This window comes from Callionymus lyra, chromosome 18 (assembly GCF_982586985.1).
Source record: "Callionymus lyra chromosome 18, fCalLyr1.hap1.1, whole genome shotgun sequence".
NCBI classification, from domain to species: Eukaryota; Metazoa; Chordata; class Actinopteri; order Syngnathiformes; family Callionymidae; genus Callionymus; species Callionymus lyra.
Genome location: NC_141835.1, coordinates 8,616,076 through 8,636,030, shown reverse-complemented (window position 1 = coordinate 8,636,030; position 19,955 = coordinate 8,616,076). Strand labels below are relative to the sequence as shown.

The 19,955-nt window shown below is 37.5% G+C and overlaps 2 protein-coding genes across 5 annotated transcripts in view; both read left to right on the top strand.

Moving 5' to 3' along the window:
• cnksr3 (cnksr family member 3) overlaps positions 1-13,446 on the top strand; it is a 48,409-nt gene extending 34,963 nt beyond the window's left edge. The window contains exons 14-24 of the mRNA XM_087779365.1: positions 475-512; positions 2,021-2,063; positions 6,544-6,597; positions 8,142-8,181; positions 8,269-8,438; positions 9,520-9,593; positions 10,854-10,925; positions 10,998-11,062; positions 11,132-11,596; positions 11,828-12,018; positions 12,645-13,446. Of these exons, the coding sequence (XP_087635491.1) occupies positions 475-512; positions 2,021-2,063; positions 6,544-6,597; positions 8,142-8,181; positions 8,269-8,438; positions 9,520-9,593; positions 10,854-10,925; positions 10,998-11,062; positions 11,132-11,596; positions 11,828-12,018; positions 12,645-12,845 (1,413 nt within the window). The 3' untranslated portion in view covers positions 12,846-13,446. The remainder of the gene's footprint in view (positions 1-474; positions 513-2,020; positions 2,064-6,543; positions 6,598-8,141; positions 8,182-8,268; positions 8,439-9,519; positions 9,594-10,853; positions 10,926-10,997; positions 11,063-11,131; positions 11,597-11,827; positions 12,019-12,644) is intronic.
• Positions 13,447-14,214: 768 nt separating this feature from the next.
• scaf8 (SR-related CTD-associated factor 8) overlaps positions 14,215-19,955 on the top strand; it is a 68,773-nt gene continuing 63,032 nt past the window's right edge. For 2 of the 4 annotated variants that reach the window (XR_015709301.1, XM_087780348.1), the window contains exons 1-2: positions 14,215-14,382; positions 15,418-15,501. Coding sequence is in view for 2 of the 4 variants with exons in the window: in XM_087780348.1 (XP_087636474.1) it covers positions 14,353-14,382; positions 15,418-15,501 (114 nt within the window). In the remaining 2 variants the exon portion in view is untranslated. Of the gene's footprint in view, positions 14,383-15,417; positions 15,502-18,214; positions 18,309-19,955 lie in introns of those variants that run through there. The other 2 variants (XM_087780347.1, XM_087780349.1) reach the window with 2 other exon arrangements.

Genomic DNA, 19,955 nt, shown 5'->3' with positions numbered 1-19,955 from the left:
TTTGGACGGGCTCAACATTTCACTTTTTCACCACTCGAGAATCTGCTTCTTCCTAAAGGGTGTTTTTAGGCGTTAAACAACATATGACTTAAATACACAATTTCTACTTTTTAGTGCGAAAATATTCGAAAACAATTCAAACATAATGAGATTACGGTCCTCGTCGTTTCAAAGATCCGAACTACATCTTAAACATCATCACTACAGAAAAATAATGACAAAATACTACAACAATGCTCAGAACTTTCCTTTAACACCAAGTACTCAAGACTTATCTTGGCCCCAGAACATCTGCATGATGGTTCCACAGATCTGGATCTCTGCTTGGACGTCTACAATAATCCTAAAACTGCACTTCAATATGAAATACAACCTTTTAAATGGATAATGAAGTTCTTGATGAGCTGGCAATGTATGTGACCAATGACCAGATGAAGTGGTTGACCCCATCTCCGCAATCTCTATCCACCACAGGGACCGGACTGGCACGCCAGCAGCGACTTCCTCAACCGGTGAGTCTCCTCTCCTACCTTATGTTCAGTTCAAAGGTCAGGTGAGAACAAACGGGGTGGGTCTCATCTTTAGGGGGGGACTTGGAATCTCTTAAAGATGGGTCAGTGGGTGGGCTGCCTTTATGTGAAAACTATTAAAAATCTCAACAGGAAAGGACGGGTTCGAATGTAAGTTTGGGGAACATGGTCATTGACGTTTCTGTTCTATGGGTCGTTCTTCTTATGAACTACCAAGAAGATACTACAGGACCTGCATTCACCGTTTCGGCCATTCCAGAAACCGCTTCTTCCCAAAGATACACAGCTTGTTTTAAAGTTAAACGTTAGGTTACTGGGTGGGCTGCGTTTATTTGAAGGGCAAACAATAAACAATCACACCGGGATACAAGCTATGGGTCATAAAGGCAAGTGGGCGGAGCTCTGGAGTAAAACGTTTCTTTAAAAGACGCCTTCACTTAAAGGATCCGATGAACCCGGAGATGGCGGCACCAAAATATGTTTTTCTTGCCCAACATCCACACGAGTAAAGAGCTACTGGTCCGACCATTTTGACTTTTCACAAGCTTGAGACCGTGGAAAAGTCTTTAGATGCTGGTTCAGAGACAGCTGTGAGTGGCTTTTAAGTCGAAACCCTTGGATGGCGAACAAGGATTAACCATTCCAAAGCCAAATGTCAATCTTAAGCAGGGGTGGGCCATTAAAATTCTTCAAGGGCCACATTAAATTCTGTGAATGTTGTTAGGGGCCGTCAAGCAAAAAGTAAGACGATAAAATCCCTAAAAAACAAGAGACATTCGTCATTAGGCTGTGACATTTATAAGCTAAATAAGCTGCAATTTTATTCTTGTATAGATGAGTTTTTTTCAAAACATTTCTTCAATTAACTTGAAAAAAATGTTTTGAGGGATTAAAATAAAGTCGAAAAACTACACATAAAAAGGAGGGATGTATTATGTGAAAGTGTAAATTAATAATAAATACAAAATACATTTGTAAATGCATTAGAACCTTTTATACATGATCATACTTTGACATTACGATACATTACATAAATACAGTTAAAGGGCCGCACTTTGCCCAGGTCCGATCTAAAGCATGTCTTGACCTCGGCTAATAATGGTCGGCTAGCTTCTGTCTCAACCTAGTTGATGACTTAACACCAGATTCCTGGTTCCTCCTTCTGCCGGCCTTCTATTCTCAGAGCCGTCCACGAGCGTCACACCAGCACTTAACCACATTACTCACGAGAAGCCAAAGTCACTCGGGTTGATAAGCGGTTGACTCATCGTCAACAGGGGGCGGTGGTGACCATGTGGCGTTCGCAGAAAAATTGAATGACGCCGTTTTAAATCGAGTGTCGTCCTGAATACTTATTGACGCCTTGAAGCGTGAAGGCGTTCAGCACTTCAATTAGACTCCCTCAGGTGGGAGGGAACAGCCGGGAAATCGATTGAGGTGATATCTAACGGATGAAGAGACTCTTGATTTCAACCTTCTTTCTCTCGCAGGTATAATCAACCGCAGATACGGTCCTGGTCCTTTTCTCAGGCGGTGAGTACCTTCTGGGTCAGGAGGGGGCACAAGGGTGGGCACGAACATGGACTACACTATATCAGCTGAATACGGTTTCTTATCGAGGCAGAACTTTGTCAGCATATCTTAAGGTATGTTTGTGTTGCAAGACGGCACTGTTTACTATAGTTATTAACATTATTTCCATTAAGGTACGAAATGTATAATTTGGAGTTGAACTGCAGCCTTCAAGATACCCAACTCCTACTCTAAACATTTAAATAAACTGAAATAACAACAGTTTACTAACCCGATGGTAGACATAATGTCGGCTCCTACTGTGGCATAGATTCCCAAAAAGTTGTGGGGGATACAATAAATACTCGAAATACGTTGCTTCATTTAGCATAGCTGGCTAAACATGTTTCCTTCAGGATTTACTGGCTATGCTTAATGTAGCTAAAAGTATTTTTATCCCTTGAAATACGGGATTATCTTTGAATTTAGCATGTGACCTGTTCCCTTTTTACCAGGCGCCGTTGTTTCACTCTCGGTTTTAACACACATCATTTATCAGTAAAACAAATAGTTAATCATTTAATTTGAAATACATAGATGTGTTTGACTTAAATACATTTTTGCGTGGCATCCGGTGCGTGGCCAAAGGTTTTTGGGAACTAATGCCCTATGACGTGGCCATAAGGACGCATCATCGTTCTTATTCTGGCTCTCAAATAAGGCTTATATTGAGATTAAATCAAATTTCAATGTGAAGTTTCTTAACCCTATTTAGTAACCTTTTTTTTTTTTTATCGCAATACCGGAGCTAATAAAAATGTTTTTCCTGGCTGATAGCAGTACTTTGTGAGTTTTTCACTCGACTAAAAACATTGTTTTATCAAATAACCACTTGGCTACAGTCGTCTCTAAACTTATATAATAAATGTGTTGTTTCTCCATTTTGCGATTATCTAGTTGGTATTAAATTTAAATTGAATTCAACTTTCCTTAAGCTGTAGAATCTGTGTTATTGCTTTCGGGACATGAATTCCTAATTGAGATCTCTTTCTGTATTCAATGAAAACACTGACGTCCCACTTTTGATTCTGGAGGAAAGTTTTCTAAAGAGACTAGCGAACAAAATCTAATTTGTTGTTCCCTGTGAAACAGACCATAAAAGTGTAGACGGCTCCAGTACAGTACCGAGCGTCAGACGTACCTGCCAAGTTCCTCCTAGAAATGACTCAACCAACTCAATAAAGGTTTTTGTCTCGGGCTAAACTGAGCGTGAAGACACCAGCTGAGATGTCACCAGCCAGTAAAATCTGATATCACCCCCCCTTTGAGGGAGTCTCCCACTAAATAATAGCTGCACTGTTTTCCTCCCCTTCTCTTGCACTCGGTATTGGGGTGGGGGGTTTGATAAGTACCGTGGCAATTCTCAGTGTGGATCATGATGAGGGAGGGGGGGCATTGGTGTGACCAATTTACATTCCTGTGGATCCTCCTGGACCCCCGACATGAGTCGCTTCCACCCAAACACAACTTGTCCCTCATTATGGAGAGTGTGACCCACGCTGGGGTAACAGAGTCACTTGATATGGATGAGAAAAGTGGGGCGACAAATGGGAGGAGCAGCGAAGAGGAGGCTGCAGAATAGAAGATATACAAAAAAGGGGTGTTGTGGTTGGGGGTTGGGGGGTGGTTCATGGCCACTTGAAAATCTGTCTGTTATTTGGTGAATGGGATCTCTGTCTCTGCTTAACTGCGGACGATTGTAATAAGTGAAGATTTGTGTGACGCCATTAGTGTCGTGCAGGGTGTGTTTTAGCTGTAAACACGACTCCCTCAGAGTCAATGAAGCCTCGACTGTAACATGACTCTTATTTACCTTCTCCTTCTGCTGCTGTCAACCTTGAGTGGAGTCCTAGTTGTATGTAAACTTTGTGTAAAGCAAAGAGATATTAACCATCTATTACTATTTTGGACGTTTAGTACTTTTACAAAGAAGGGAAAATATATGAGTTACACATGAAATATCTTACTTCTATGACTATTTTGTTTTACTTTTACGCAGAAAACTAGTTGTATTACGTCAACCAACAAGTGGGGGGAAAAAAAGAGATGTTGAGCAGCCTCTACCGGCCAGTTGGGGTAACTGAAAAATTGAAATACATTTTTTTTTAAGGTTAAATAATTACGATTTGGCACTGAAGAAACTCAGAACTATTTCTTCCATGAACAATAAGACTTTTAATAATTATATGTTTTAATTTCAGTCACATTGGATTCAGATACTTTTTGTTTTTTTTTTAATCGACATTTTAATGTATTATTACATCAGTGGGATCGTCATCCGTCATATTATTAAATGTAAAAAAAAAATTAACTCTAGATCCGGATCTGGAAAGTTTTTAAAGGATTCTTTGCGAGTGGACTGAGAAAATAAGTTAAATGTTCCTCCTAGTGAACCAGTTGTTTATTTCGTATTATTTGAATTCTAAAAGAATAAAATAGCAAATTATTTTATTGTAAATAAAAAAGAAAAAGAAAAAAGAAAAGCAATTTGAAAACTTACAAAGGTGTATACTTTATATAAAATACAATATCTGGTCAAATAATAAACGATGATTTATTAGAAGAAGAAAGTGTGTTTTGAAAATAAATTCGTAACCTATGGCATGATTTATTATTATTTTTTTTTAATTATTAAACATGAATTAAGAGTATTTACTGATAGAAACCAGTTGTGATATCTAAACAAAATTTATTGAAATAATAATACAAATAATGTAATATTTAATAGAGAATAAAACGAATGTTGATGCGCATAAAAGTATTACTACATTATATCTAAATTGGTTCGGAATAGTATTACCTTGACATTTACTCGGTAGAGATCGTATTTTCGCTTTGGTTTCGTGACGTCACGCGTGCCTTTGATACGATGAAAGTCGTGACGTCACGCGTCTCCCACCTGAGGAACGTTCGAGGGTCTTTCCTTCTCACTCCCTCACGATGCTTCCCGAGACCGTCTCCCCTCGCTGTAGCCCCGACATGTTCGACCAGGTCTGGTCAGACTTCGGTCGCAGCATCAGGACTAAAATGACTTCGATCAATTCGTGGTGGAAGGTAAAGTTTATTTTAAATTTTAAATTTAAATAACCATTTTAAAAGTTAGCCGTTAAGTTAGCTTGTTTGGCTAGTGCGGCTAGCATCCTGTTTGTGTTCACCTGCTGTAAAATGCAAGACGTTTAGCAAATATTTGATACAAATATAAACTATATTTATTAATTTTTAGTAAGATTATTAATTAATAAAGTTAAATTAAATTAGGAATTTGTACTTTTTATTTCCTCCAAAACTGTTAGTAGGAAGCGTTGGATCTTGTCGGTTTGTGATGACGCACAGCTGACACAAGTCACGTGGTTTTGACCTGAATAAACGAGAATTTTCCTTTGAATTATGGATGAAAAAGTTATAAAACCAGGAGGAAACGAAACACTTTCACATCAACTTCATAACTACTGTTAATGGTTGTCAAAATTTAACAATGAATTCACTTTTATTAGACCTGTATCCCTAGTTCTAAACGAATATTTTCAATATGTGTAGCAGGTTTTTAACCTTTGTGTTATCTCAGGGGTCAATGTGACCCGGAGAGGTCGAAAACGAAGGCAACACAAGGGATACCACAAAGATATTTGTTGTCAGGGCCTCTTTGTCAAGGGTTAGAGACCAAAAAAGATGCCTTTTTTTCCGTTAAAATAATAAAATAATAATAATAGAGATAGAATTTTGTGTTGTTTTACCTTTTATAGATTTTCAAGCTCCCAGAAAACACAAATTCCATCGACTTAATTATAAGTTTACCCACAACAAATGGCCCTTTTGTTTACTTTGAACGTTTTGAGGGGCCATCAAGACGGTGGAATAAAGAATAGATGCCTTTTAAAAGGAAGAAGAGGTTAAAAAAAAGATATCACTCAAACATAATGATGGTAAAGAAAAGTTTTTATGCCATGACGTAAAAAAAACTATTTTTTACATGTTACATTCCATCAATGTTAATGGAAAATTATAAAAAAAACAACTGCAGGATTATTAAGTTGAATCTGAAGCAGCATTCTTGCTATTTTATCACCCTATTTTGTTTAATAGGGTTTGAAAATAGAACAAACAGTCAGTGTTTGTCATGTGATGCAGTCTTTTACAAAATGAGGAACTCCAGTGTTTCGGAGGAAGTTGGCAAATACGTCATTTTGGATTTCTCAATATCAGAAAAAATAGGATTGTTAGAGAAACTACACCCAATATACGACTGAATCTTCGTCACGACTGTTTCAAGACAACTGACCCTCATCACTCATGTACGCCTTTACTCATTTTATCACCTCTCCGACCTTATTGGTCGGAACCATCTGCCCGCGGCGTCACTTCCTCTTTCGAAACGGATGCAAAACACAATTTCTGCCTAATTTCTGTGTAGGTTGTTAACTACGTTTCCTCTGCCCGACAGGCTGCCTTCCCCATCTCAGTGTCTGCGTCCATGGCTGCCGATGATTACAACCCCGTGAGTTTCTCTTTCACTTGATACAAGAATTTAAGATGGAGAGTCTAGTGGTGGCTTTCGCGGAAGATTTATTTTGTGGTTCTCAGTTTCTCCGAAGGAAAGTTTTAAAGGGGAACTAACTGCGGGTGTTTATATTACCTCAGATATTCTTACAACAAAGAAAAAAGTCATGCTAGTGATTGTAAATTAAATCATAGTCTTCTTATGGGAAGTTTTGAGATATACTAGAGGGAGAAAATAAAGTGGAATACATCCTTTTTAGATCAGCTACTGTTGAGCAATGTCCAAAACCTCTAGAGTTGTCCATGAATGTTTAGTTTTTTAGATACAATTATCTTTTAAAAACATGTTAAAGCAGTAAGGTGAGATTTTAACCTTATTGTTTTGCTTTTCTGCAAGAATTTCTTTTAATTTTTCAATAGTACTCAGATCATTTTTGAAACTACTAAGTAGACAAACAGTGGTATGTTGCAGTTGTCTGATTCTGACACTAGGGGGAGCCAAAAAACGACATGTTCCACCTTACAAATTGCTGCTTTAATTTGAAAGTAAACTAAGCTACGTCTATTCTTTCTGTAATAACTTGAAAATGTTAGACTCTATTCCAATTAAACAGACTGTATCAAGTATAGATGAGTATTTGTTGGTGCTGTTCTGGATCCAGAAGTCCGGTGGTCCTTGTTTATTCCCTGTGAAAGACTAGCGATCTCCCTTCTTGACGGAGGTCTGCCCTCTCTGAGTGCTTTCATAAAAATAATAATAATAATAATAATTACAAACTGTTATTTTTGTCGTTGTTATATTTTTTTTAAATGTATTTCTTTAAAATTATAAAAAATGTCATTAATAATATTAATAAAAATATACCCCAGTTTATATATTAAAAATATATATAGTAAAGTATTCATTGCTTCATAAATTCATGAATATATATTTTTTAAATATGTATTGTTGCTTTGTGACCCTGGTCTGGAAAAGCGCTATATAAATACAAATTACTTACTTACTTACATTATCAAACAATTAAAGCTGAGTAAAATGTTAAATTAAACCGAGGACTATATATTTAATTAATTGTCATTCACATGACCTCACAGGTTTGACTTTACATTAATATAATCACGTGTTGTTTTGTAAAAAGTAAACATACATATGTACATTTTTGTCCGACTAAAGATGGCATTGATAACGTTTATACAGTCACACCAGGTTCTTATATCGGCAACGAAAAGTAGTTTTTTTTAAGTTTCTTCGACCGATGATCAGGAGAAACACAAACACAGCAAGAGGAGCAGCTTTCGGAGTGTGTGTTGTGTGTATACGTGTGTGTGTTGTGTGTATATGTGTGTGTGTAAATTGACAGTGAGAGGCAGGGTAGAAAATGCATGTGACATTTGCTCTCAGAAACAGGATGTTCACGACTGCTGCTGCTGCTGCTGCTGCTGCTGCTGCTGCTGCTGCTGCTGCTGCTTCTCACACTCCCACCCCTCAGACCTCCTTTGTCTCCTTCCATCCATTCTCTGACCAACACTTTCTTCTCTCAGGTTTCACTTCGGCACAAGTCCAAGAAGAAGAGTCGTGGAGGTGAGTCGACCTCTTCCTCGTCCGATTCGTTTGACGAATCCAGATTGAGTTTCTTCATTTCTTCTTCTTTCGTTCTCCGTCCACAAGGAAATGGAACAATGAGCAGAAGGCGGATCTCCGTGAAGGAGCTGGGTCACCCGGACCACCAGGGCTGGCTCTACCGAAAGAAGGAGAGTAAAACCTTCCTGGGGATGAAGTGGAAGAAGTACTGGTTTGTCCTGAAAAGGACGTCGCTGTACTGGTACAACAACCAGCTGGTAAGTTCCAGATAGATCTTTTTTTTTTTTAATGTGAACTTTTGTTGCACCACAAGCAGAAGCAGTGACGGAATTTTACCGCATGAGACGGCGTCGCTTTACTGTGTAACAAGTCATAGAACTGTAGTTATAACAGCTTTCTTCTAGGAATTTTAAACATTTAGAAACTATAGAAACTTGTCGTGTCTATGTTTCAGTATTTAAAATTGTTATTTCTGATAATAAGTGGAATATGAAATGGAATTAAAATGGTTGGAACGGATGATTTATATTAAAACATGGCAAGAATTCAAATTAAGTAAATGAATCATAGTTTTTGGAAGATTTCATCTAACTTTTTAATTTAAATTGTGATGCAAATTAAGGGTAATTTATTGCAACACAATCTAATCATTTTGTAATGAGTCTGATGTTTAGGAAAAGTAAATATACATATATAACTGCTGATTTAATTAATGCATTTTTTAAATAAATGTATATGTTAAAAAGTCTTTTAATCAAGAATATGCATGTAAAAGAGTTAAATAAATAAATAATACATTTATTTATATTTAGAATAAAAGCTATTTTTTTCATTTTATTAAAATTAAATGCTCAGAGAAATTCTAATTTAACTGTATATTAATTTATATTTCTTTTCCAGTTTAAAATCACATTTTATTTAAAAACATTTTTTAAACAAAATCAAATATTTTTCATTACAAGTGTGATGTTAAGGAAAAATACTTATACAGGGGGCGAAAATACTTAGATTTAAATTTAAAATAATAGCTATTTATTTTATTAAATATCTCAGATAAATGATATTTCAACTATATATTTATTCATGTCTTTTCCGGTTTAAAGTCACATTTTATTTAACAAGAAAAGCATGATATTCTTATATGTCTTGACCTCATACAGTTCAGCTTACTTGTTGCATAGTGTATCTTTTTCTTTCTAAATGTATATAATAAATTATTTCGGGTGATCGTTTGGGTTGAAGTTCTATATTTTTTAAAAAACGGCCACAGTGCCAGGAAGTGGTTTCATCAAATCTCAAACTAAACTTTCACACTGTTGCTCAATGTTTGCGGTGCAGGCGGAGAAGGCCGAGGGTTACATCGACCTCACCAACTTCATGATCGACAGAGCCATCGAGTGCAAGAAGAAACAGTAAGAGAAACACACCGACACCCCGACACACCGACACCCCGACCGTGAACCATCAGCCAGCTTATGCAACCAAAGTCCGCTTTTTTAAAAAGGAAACTGCCGAGCGGTGGTTCCTCTTCGTGTTGCTTCATCAACAAATTGTGTGACTTGTGATTGACAAACAAGTCGATGGAACAACTTAGTGGGGAATGAGTTTCGTTTTAGCTTCCAGGTCAGTTTAGTGAGAGAATAATGAAACTGCAAACCACAAGTTTAAAAGCATTTCAACCTCATTTGTGTGGATTTTTTGTAAGAATCTACTTGAAACTTGGGCTCATTCTTCGTTCGTCTGAAACGTTTAATAGCGACACAGCCGCTAACATTTCCTCAGGGGCCTCATGTTCTAGAGGGGCTGCTGTGAGGGGCCGTCAAGCTAAAATAAATTAGCAAAAAGTATAAAATCAGATGAAAAATATCAAATATGCATATATATATAAAATAAAAAATAAAAAAAATAAAAATTTGATATAATAGGGCATTTTTCTATTTTAAATGACAAAAGCCCTAAAACAAAAACTGTATTGTCATCTTAAGAGACTAATGTACAATAGAAATAAATACAAATTAAAATTCTACTCAGGCTGGAGAGATACGCTAATCTCATGATACGATTTGATGCAATTTGTTCAATTCACGATACGATATATTCAGCTCACGAAACCATACGATTCAATACAAAATATTCAGCTCATGATACGATTCAATATAATCACTTCACGATATGATTCGATTTATCCAGCACACAATACAATTCGATACGATATATTCAGCTCACGATACAATTCGATACGATGTATTCAGCTCTCTATACGATATATTTCAGTACACTTTCAAAAGGTGAAAATTTGATTTGATTTGTATTTTAATTGTAAATAAAAAGAACAAATGATTGTATTTTACACAGACTTAACTGAATATAGATAGATTCATGATTAAAATAACTATTCTAAAAGAAGTACAGTTAAATATGGATATATTTTGGTAAAATAAATGAAAATATATATCAGTGCATCAACATATTATTCTTTTTTCTCCAACTCTCGTTTCTACATGATTTTACCTGTAATGTCTCACTTCTACTCTCATTTCTCGCTCACGACACCGGCTTTAAAGTTATTTATTTCCAATCAGTGGGTGAAAAGGAGGAAGTTAAATGTCACCCTGTGCAGTGATGTTTCCATGAAGGGAGATTTAATCTGTTTATCTGTTTCGAACCCCCAGTGCCTTCAAAGCCTGCCACCCTCATGTCATGATGTTCTTCTTCGCCGCCGAGAGCCACGAGGACATGAACCTGTAAGTCCCTCGGATCTTCCTTTTGTGTCGCGCATGTGTGTCACGAGTGTTTTCTCTCTTCATCTTCCTCAGGTGGTTGAACAAACTGGGACTCGCCTCCATCAAGTACGAGCCCATCGAGAGCAACACGGCAGCAGGTGAGCTCTTGGTTACCGTAGCAACGCTGTGACTTAACTTAACTTCTTCTGTGATTTCTTTTATGTAAGAGTGTTACAGCGAAGCCAGCGACCACGAAGAGTCGGAGAGCACGGAGATCCCGCCGCCGCCGTACTCCGAGCAGACCCTGGGCGACTCGGTGGACGCGCCCGGTCCACCCGGGAGCACCAACCAAGGGACCCTTCCCCCGCCGTACTCGGCGGCGCCCCCCGGCGACGCCAACGGCTCCCTGTCGTCCCCCGTGAGCACCATGACCTCGCAGAGCTCCGCCTCCTCCCTCACCAAGAACCGGCAGTCCTGGCTGGACCTGGTCTCGCAGGCGGCGCCGCCGCCCCCCGCCGCCGCCGGGGAGATGGTGTGTTCCGTCCAGGTTCACTCGCCGCGGCCGGCGCCGCCGGAGGAGGAGGACGAGGACAGCGCCTCCCAGCTGTCGGATAGTTCCGGCAGGACCAGCGTGGCGAGTTCTGCCGCGGAGGGGCAGGAACGGAGGAGCGTTGTAGGAGCCGGAGATGAAGGTGAGATTTTCGGAATTTAAAATATTATTGTCGTCGATAAATTACAGATATTAAGATAAAAATCGGACTAATTTCCCCCGTTAATAGCATAAAATCCACATCATTGTTTCTGGCTCCCCCCAGTGTTAGAACAGTGTAATTGCAACAACATAAACCGACGTTAAAAAAATACATGTATACACATATATTGTCGCTCTCTAATTGAATTCTTCAAACGTGTGTTCTCCTCAGGACCTCCGATCAACAGCACGGATGAGATGGAGAAGCTCTACATCCGCTTGAAACAGGCCAGCCTCTCGCCCATCGGGGATCGGAAACCCTCCACCAAACGGGAATTCCGGGCCTCGTTCGTAAAGCGCTGTAAAGACCAGACGGTGAACAACAAACTGCACCTGATCAGGACGCTCAACAGCACTTTAAAGGTAAATATATTCGGGGGGTTTTAGGTGTTTTTTAGGTGTCGATAGTACAAAAAATAACGATAATATTTCTTATTTTTCTCTCAGAAATGTGTCTTTAAGAGACGTTTTTAAAGAGACGTTACCTAATAAACTCACATTTTTAGGCTTAAAAAAATCTAGAGTGATTATTGTAGAAGTATGTTAGCTATAACTAATATTGTATTTTGTATTTTTGAATTTGCCTTTTTTAAATGTTGAAGCTTTGAATTGTTTTTAATAAAATTTAGTTTTTGTTGTTGAAGCATTGAACACATTTTTTTTTTAATAATTGAATTCAATCATTTGTCTATTGAAAGGTTGGGTTATTTAATTCAATCATGTCAAAGGTGAATTTTGTTTTAATTTTAGGGAATGCATTTTTGAATTTTTGGAATAAGAATATCAAACTTTATGTGTGGGAAAAAATGAATGAATAAAAAACAAAAAAATGACCCTTTCCATATAAAAAAAAAAAATTTAGTATATTATTTAGTAAAAAAAAATTCAACCTTTCATTATAGAAACAATACAATTAAAATGTTAATTGTTTTTAAAGTAGTTCACAGCCATCCTTGTATAAACGTATTGATTTGTATTTCTTCTCTCAGGCTAAAGAGTCAGAACTGCACGCGATCGAGCAGGTTTTGTCGGACGTAGATCTGACCTCGACTAGATTCCGAGAGTGGAAGGAAGCCAACGTTCCTCTCCTGCAGGACATCTGTGAGAAAAGCGGCCAGCAGGGGGCGTCAGAAGAACCACCAGTTTCAGAACCCATCGTTGCTGCGTCACTGGTGGAGACGAGTTTATAGAAAAAAAACAAAAAAAAAAACACTCCAGATTGGACTCAAACACTGTTGTTTTTTCTACTGATTATTTTAAACGTTACAATGTGAAATAAGATAATTATTTGTTTTTCAACTCGATATGTTTCATGTTTTACTGCTGTGAATACTTTTTTTTATTTGTTATGGTTATTTGTGAGTCATTTTAATAACATTATTAAGCTATTTTTTATCCAACATTTTAACTGCTGTTTGTTTTTTTCATTTCATACAGTGCACTGTGGAGATTTCTTTTTTTATTGCCGTAGAGAGTAAACAAACCGTGCCTATTGTCATGTGATTGTCGCACACCTTTAGCTTTTGCTACTAAAAAACCTGGAAGTTTATTAGTAGCGATAAAGTTCGAGCCGATCATTCTAGAGTACATATCACAGCTTTCCGAGGTTGTTCGACCAGATAACATTTGGAGCCCAAAAGCCAAGCTCTGGAGTTACTTCTTGACCACTTTTTCTATTTCCATGCATCACAAGTCAGTGTTAATAGTTTTACAGTGAAATGTGAATTTTTTCTGTTACTTTTGGTGCATTTTTTTGTACAGTTTGTGAGTAAATAAAAGCACTGTAATATACATGAGGGTTGTCAGTATTTAATGAAGGAGTTTAAATGAAGTCAAGAGGGTAGAATTCAATGATAACTACACAAAACTACATTCATGCATTTGTTTCTTCTCGTCTGGACTATTGTAACAGTTTGTTTTCATGTCTTAACAAGAAGGATCTGTCTCGCCTGCAGTTGATTCAGAACTCTGCAGCGAGAATTCTGACCCGCTCTAGTAGAAGAACTCACATTTCTCCGGTCCTTAAAACTCTTCACTGGCTTCCAGTTTCTTTCAGGATCAACTTTAAAATTCTGGTTCTTACTTTCAGATCTATTCATGGTCAGACTCCTCCTTGCATCACTGATCTGATCCAGCCTTACACCCCAGCTCAGGCTCTGAGGTCTGTGGATCAGAATCTACTTATGGTTCCTGAACACGGTTCAGGACCAGAGGAGAGAAATCTTTTCAGGCTGTTGCTCCTAAGCTTTGGAACGATCTTCCTCTCTCTTTGCGCTTGATGGATCTACTGACTCCTTTAAGAAACATCTTAAGACGTTTCTATTTGTTCAGGCTTTTCCTTGATTTTCTAGAACTCCTGTTGTGTTATCAGTTTTATCTTGATCTTTAAAGTATATACTTTATTGAATATTGTTTTGATTGTTTAAGCGCTTTGTGACCCTGGTCTGGAAAAGCGCTATACAAATAAAAATTACTTACTTACTTACTTACTTACATTAGAATCATTTAAGTGTTGTGGAACTTTCGGGTGTAGTTCTCTGAGCGGCCGCCCGGGGGCGCAGATGGCGCCACCGAGTGCCTGCGCCATATTGCCAGTCTCCTCCATCTCGCCAGACGTCGAGCATGCACGTCCCAAACCTCTCACCAAGGAGATACTCTTTTAAATTCTAGCCGCCTGCGAACCGCAAACACCGCACCATGGAGGCAGTAAAATCCTTCAACAATGAGGTTCGTTCCCCAAAACCTTTGTAATTATGGAGAAAAACCCCTCTTTTTTTTCTCTCCCACGGTTGCGCTAGCATGTTAGCATTAGCTAGCAACGAATAAGGTGTTTCTATAAAAAAGGCCTCGCGTTGCAGAATATTTAAAATCGCGGATTCTAGTCTAAAAAATCAGGTGGAATTTAAACTTGGTTGTTATTTAATAACCACAACTCACACCTGGGGATATTTTTAACAGCTAACGATAATGGCGATTAGCTTACCGGTGTCATGCAATCTGATGCTAACAGTGCTAGTTAGCGAAGCCGCCTTATTAATGTGGTAATAACACAAACACGACAACATCCGCTGCGACTATTGCGGTCTTCAAATAAACACAAACGACTGAGGGATCTCATCTTTGACACACACAGTTTCACCAGATCGAAGAAATCGAGTTGCATTTCGATGCATTTAGAAGGTGGTTATTACAGCTAATGGTGTTAGCATTACCGCTACATTCGAGCATCACACGACCTGCTGCAGAGAAGATCCACTTGTAAATGTAACCTTTTTAAAAACACTTATACACAAATATATATCAGCTACAGACAGGAACAATCTAAATATCAGTTATTATAGAAGATCAAGGATGCCCAGGTGTGGCTTCTTTTTTTTTAAAATAGTTTTTCTAATTGAACCTTTCATCAATATTTGTAAATTATATTAAATAAGTAAGTAATATTTATTTATATAGCGCTTTTCGAGACCAGGGTCACAAAGCGCTTAAACAATCAAAACAATACTCAAAAAAGTATATACTTTAAAGATCAAGATAATACTGAGAACAACACAGGAGTTCCAGAAAATCAAGGAAAAGCCTGAACAAATAGAATAGTCTGTAGCTGAGCATTGCGAATAATCTACACACAAACCTGCAAAGGCATTTTTTCGTCCCACATTTATTGACTAATCTTTGGCCACTTGTGTAGCAGTTGAACAACACAATAACTTAATTGATGTATCTGACAAAATGTTGTTTTCTTTTCTCCCCCCCCCCCAGCTGTACTCGCTCAATGAGTACAAGCCGCCCATCTCCAAGGCCAAGATGACCCAAATCACCAAGACTGGAATCAAAGCTATTAAAGTAAGTATGGTGTCAGAGGGAAACGACTTAAAGAATAAAAAAACTTAAGAGACAGTTTCATCCCATGGAAATGCCACTTACAAAATATCGTAAAGCCTAACATCTTAATAAAGTGGATAAAGAAAACATGGTAGTAAGAAAATTGAAGCAGTATTTCAACCCTTCGCTAAGATGCCTCAACCACAAGTGGTGTATTTCAGTGACAGTTCACTAATAAAATATTATTTAATGCCTTCAAGGATCATTTTAATGAACGCAATAACTTTTGGATCTCAGTTCAACCCTCGTTTTTGTTTCCTGGCAAAGAACTGATTTTTCACAGATCGTTTCAATAACAGTATTTCCATTGAAAGTTATACACGTTTATCTGATAATAGCTCGAGGTTAAAAACTATTGGAAAGCAAGCAAATAGATACTTTATTGATTCTTTAGGGAAATTAAAATTCCAGTCACTCGAAAGCAGCCGGCAGAATAACAACGTGTACAAAGATCAATAAGATTATAAATAAGAATATAAGATATGTAGGAAAATAAAATCCAGTTCACTCTGCTTTGTGCACATATTAAGCAGCAGATACTTGTGCGTTCTGTGAGCTTCTCTGTAGCACAACTATGGACAGAAAGCTTAATATTGGACATGCATGAATGTTTGAGTCGTGTGCGTCTGGAGTTACCAATATAGGAGATGTATATTATATTAAGCTGTATTTTTACTCTGATCAAATCATTCAAATATAATACATATCGCAACGATGGGTAATTTGTTTTTGTTGTAGTCAAATATTTCAATATTTTTGATTAATAAAGTGATCATCATGTAAAGGCCGACAGTGTTAGTCCTCTCTGTTGTTGTAGTCCCTTTTGTTCTAAGGACTCACCTCTTGCGCTCTCCACTTATTGTCTTGTAGTTTATACAACAATATTGATTCACGACGTGTCAACGTCACTTTTTAGCTTTTGTTGTATTGAAGCCGGTACATTTTGTAATTCTGTATGTTGTCATTGAGTAGGAAATATTATTTCACATGCTTGTAAACAGTGAGTCAGTGAGTGAGTGAGTGGTAATAATTATTGATTTTTCTGATGCGTCCTTTGCTAGTTCTTGATTTTTTTCAATATCATGAATTTGTTTTCTTTGCTTTTGTTTGAAACACAAGACTGACCTTTGTTGTTAGTGGAGTTGTTTGATCCTCTGTGTCAGTAGGCAGTTTATTATATAAAATCAGATAAAGGCATCAAAGAAATAATTGAGTTTTAAAGTACTTTGAATAAGCTTTTGGTTTTTAAGCGAAATATGAAGCTGAAGAAAAGCAAACCAGTCATTTTTGACATGCCAAGCCTGTGATATCTTATGTATCTGGTTTTAACATAGTTGCGACCCCAAAATACTGCGTTATAGTATAGATGGTAGAACTTGAAGAGGTCTTCGACAAGAAGCTTTACAGTATTTCCTTTTTCTTTTGAGATACAAGTCTGTTAGTTCTGTTGTTTGGTGCAGTCATCCTGTTTCTAAAAATATAACAATGAGTGATCTGAGAGATGGGAAAAGTTCATTCTGGTGATAAAAGGGATCCCAGATATCTGCTATTTAGCGGAATTTCGCTTTTAAGCTAAATTATTATTATTTTTTTACTTTGAATTTCCACATTAAACCGCTAAAACGTTTGGTTTGAAAGCCAGTCTCACACCATGCGTCCCATTGGACATTTCTCGTACTTATATTGACCAATTTAATACTCTATATAATTATTTTTCATCGTAACTTAACATCAACTTCAAACTGCTGTCCAGCTATCAGTTGTTCGGGTTTCTCCTGTCATGAGCCACACTCAAATCTGGAAAGTGATCGCTTAACTTAACAGTACATTTCCAAATGCCATCCAGAAGGAAGAAATAAACTTCTGGATCTCAAATTAAGACAACTTTCTATCATTCTTGGATTCCTTTGTCATGGTCATTCTCTATACTGCTTTACACAAAAAATGGTGGCAGGTTTAATATTTGATAGAACAGAATTTAATAACATTTGAATTTAGAATTTAATATTTGAGCTGTGACTTAGCATTTTTAAACCTTTGACAATGATATGTATAAGTATCGCAAGTTACGATCGATGAATGTCATGCATGACTAACATGCATCAAGTATTTTCAAACGTGAGACCAAGAAAAAAAAATACAATGTGTATTATTTTTCACCTTGTTTTCAACCAAAAAGGTATTATTACTTGTACACTTATTAAAGTGTTATACAATTCCCCTAATTGATTTTTTTTGTAACTGGGATCCCTGAAAAGAAGACATGTTTAGGATTTGTGTGATGCTACGGTTTGGTATATCTCGAAACTACAAGGTTTCACATATTTTTTTATGGAGTAACTAAAGTTTGTTACTTTAAACGGGTCAAATGGCTATTTTTCTTTAAAAAATGAGAGATGTTACGTCATAGTGGTGAAGTTCTGTCCTGCACTGAAAGTCCGAATTGATGCTTTGTGACACGGTTTCAATCCAACTTTTCCCCACAAGATTAATCCTAAATGTATTCCGGGAGTTCAGTTGTGGTCTTAAATTTCCTCATAATTGAGTTTGAAATGGTTGCAGCCTTGAGCCACGAATCCCCCCCCAAAAATTCCATTTTCGAACAATGTATTTCCCTGTCGTGTTTGAACTGTTTGATGTTCCTGTTGAATAACACATGTTTCCCTTCCCTCAGCAGCTCTCCCAGCTCCCCCAAAGCACTGAATGTGAAGCAGGAGGATGGGGTGGAGAGAGTTACACAAAGATAAGAGAATCCTATACCAGCTTAGGTAGGAGTATGGGTTGTTTCACAAGGACGTTGGAAGCCGAGTCAAATTACTTAAACTTTGCACAGAGACCCATCTCTCTTGTTTTGTTTTTCTTGACAAAAGTGATGATGCTTGTGCTTTTTGGCTCTCTACGGTGGTTGGTAGTCATTTGGTTGACGGGTTGTAACCTGATGTTTAGACATCTCTCAAGGTCATGTTGTGACCTGTTTGGATTTGTAGCTTGTATACATTGACAAAGAATTTCCAGGGATGTGTTGTTGGATTTGGGAACATAACTTCAGTTATGTTTAAAGTTGATTATTGGTTTACATTTTAATAGTCAATATCATAGAGTTTCTATTGCTCTTTCATGAGGATTGAAGTTTGTATTTGTATCAACGAAGTTTGGCTGGATTTGTCGGGCAAAGAGACTGGTTACCTGCTCCTTTTTAACTGGAAATGGACGTCCACTCACATGTATTCTAGTCACACGTGACACAACCTCCTCTGAGGTTTTTCTCTGAACAGACACATCATTAGTCCTCTTTCCTCATCCAAGAAGGAGTCTCTGTTCGTAAACACCTTCACGGCTTAAACATTCCCACAATGCAGACGAGTTTTTCTCTTGAGAGTTTGGCACAAAATTATTCTGTTATTCGTTATTTACTGCAACATTGTGATGCTTGATTTCACTGCAATTTCGGTGCCTGTGTTTAATAGCTCAACAACGTATGTGGCGCGTTGTATGGCAAATACGTTTCAAGCCATCATTGTCTTGGACTTGAATGTGGGTTCTGACGACCTTTGTTCCGTTGACACATGTTAGCTTTTGATCTTTGACACTTTGAGAGACATCTCTCAGAAAGATCATTTGTCACTAGTGGGACTTTGCCTGATATTTTCTCTCAAGTTTTTATGCTGGCAATATCATAAGTTTCTAAAAGTAAACCAGGGCTGGTGATATGCCCTTTAAACCGTCTTTGCACCAAGAACCGGTTTTAATGTCAGACGTTACTCAACGGACCGGTCGTTGCCTTTATAATCAAACAAAAGAGAATTAATCCGCCTTAACTGTACTAGAAGCAATACCTCAATGATGCTGTAGCGAGCTGTCGTCCCTGGAGTCTGATCAGCAGTTCCCACTTAAAATTGTCAACAGAACTCGGAGGAAATAATTATCCAACCTAACTTACTAATGGTGCCACCTCCCATGATGCATCCCTGCCCAATAGTGAAAGCTGATTGGTCGCCTTAAATATGTCAAGGATATTTAAATGAACCAGAACCAGTCATTCTCTTGTCCTCGATTAGGAAAAAAAACAATCAAAACATGGTTTTGAACGGGATTAGTTGACATGAATCACACACAGTTGTAAATGAGTGCAGACGAGCTCCCGGTGAATATGTTTATATTTTACATACAGGTTTATTGAAACAAATACTTTATTTAAATAAACATTCATGGGCTCATTTGAAACCTCTTAAGATGAAATTTTACAAGAGAAAAACTGAAAAAGTAACTTAAATCACTGCGTAGTGATTGTGATAAAGATTGTCTGATTGTAGTCTGTTCTTCATTCAAATGTGAGGTTCATGTGTGCAACACACATGTTAGATAGATGGATGGATGAATGGATGGATTAAAAATCATATTTGAAGCTTGCTCAT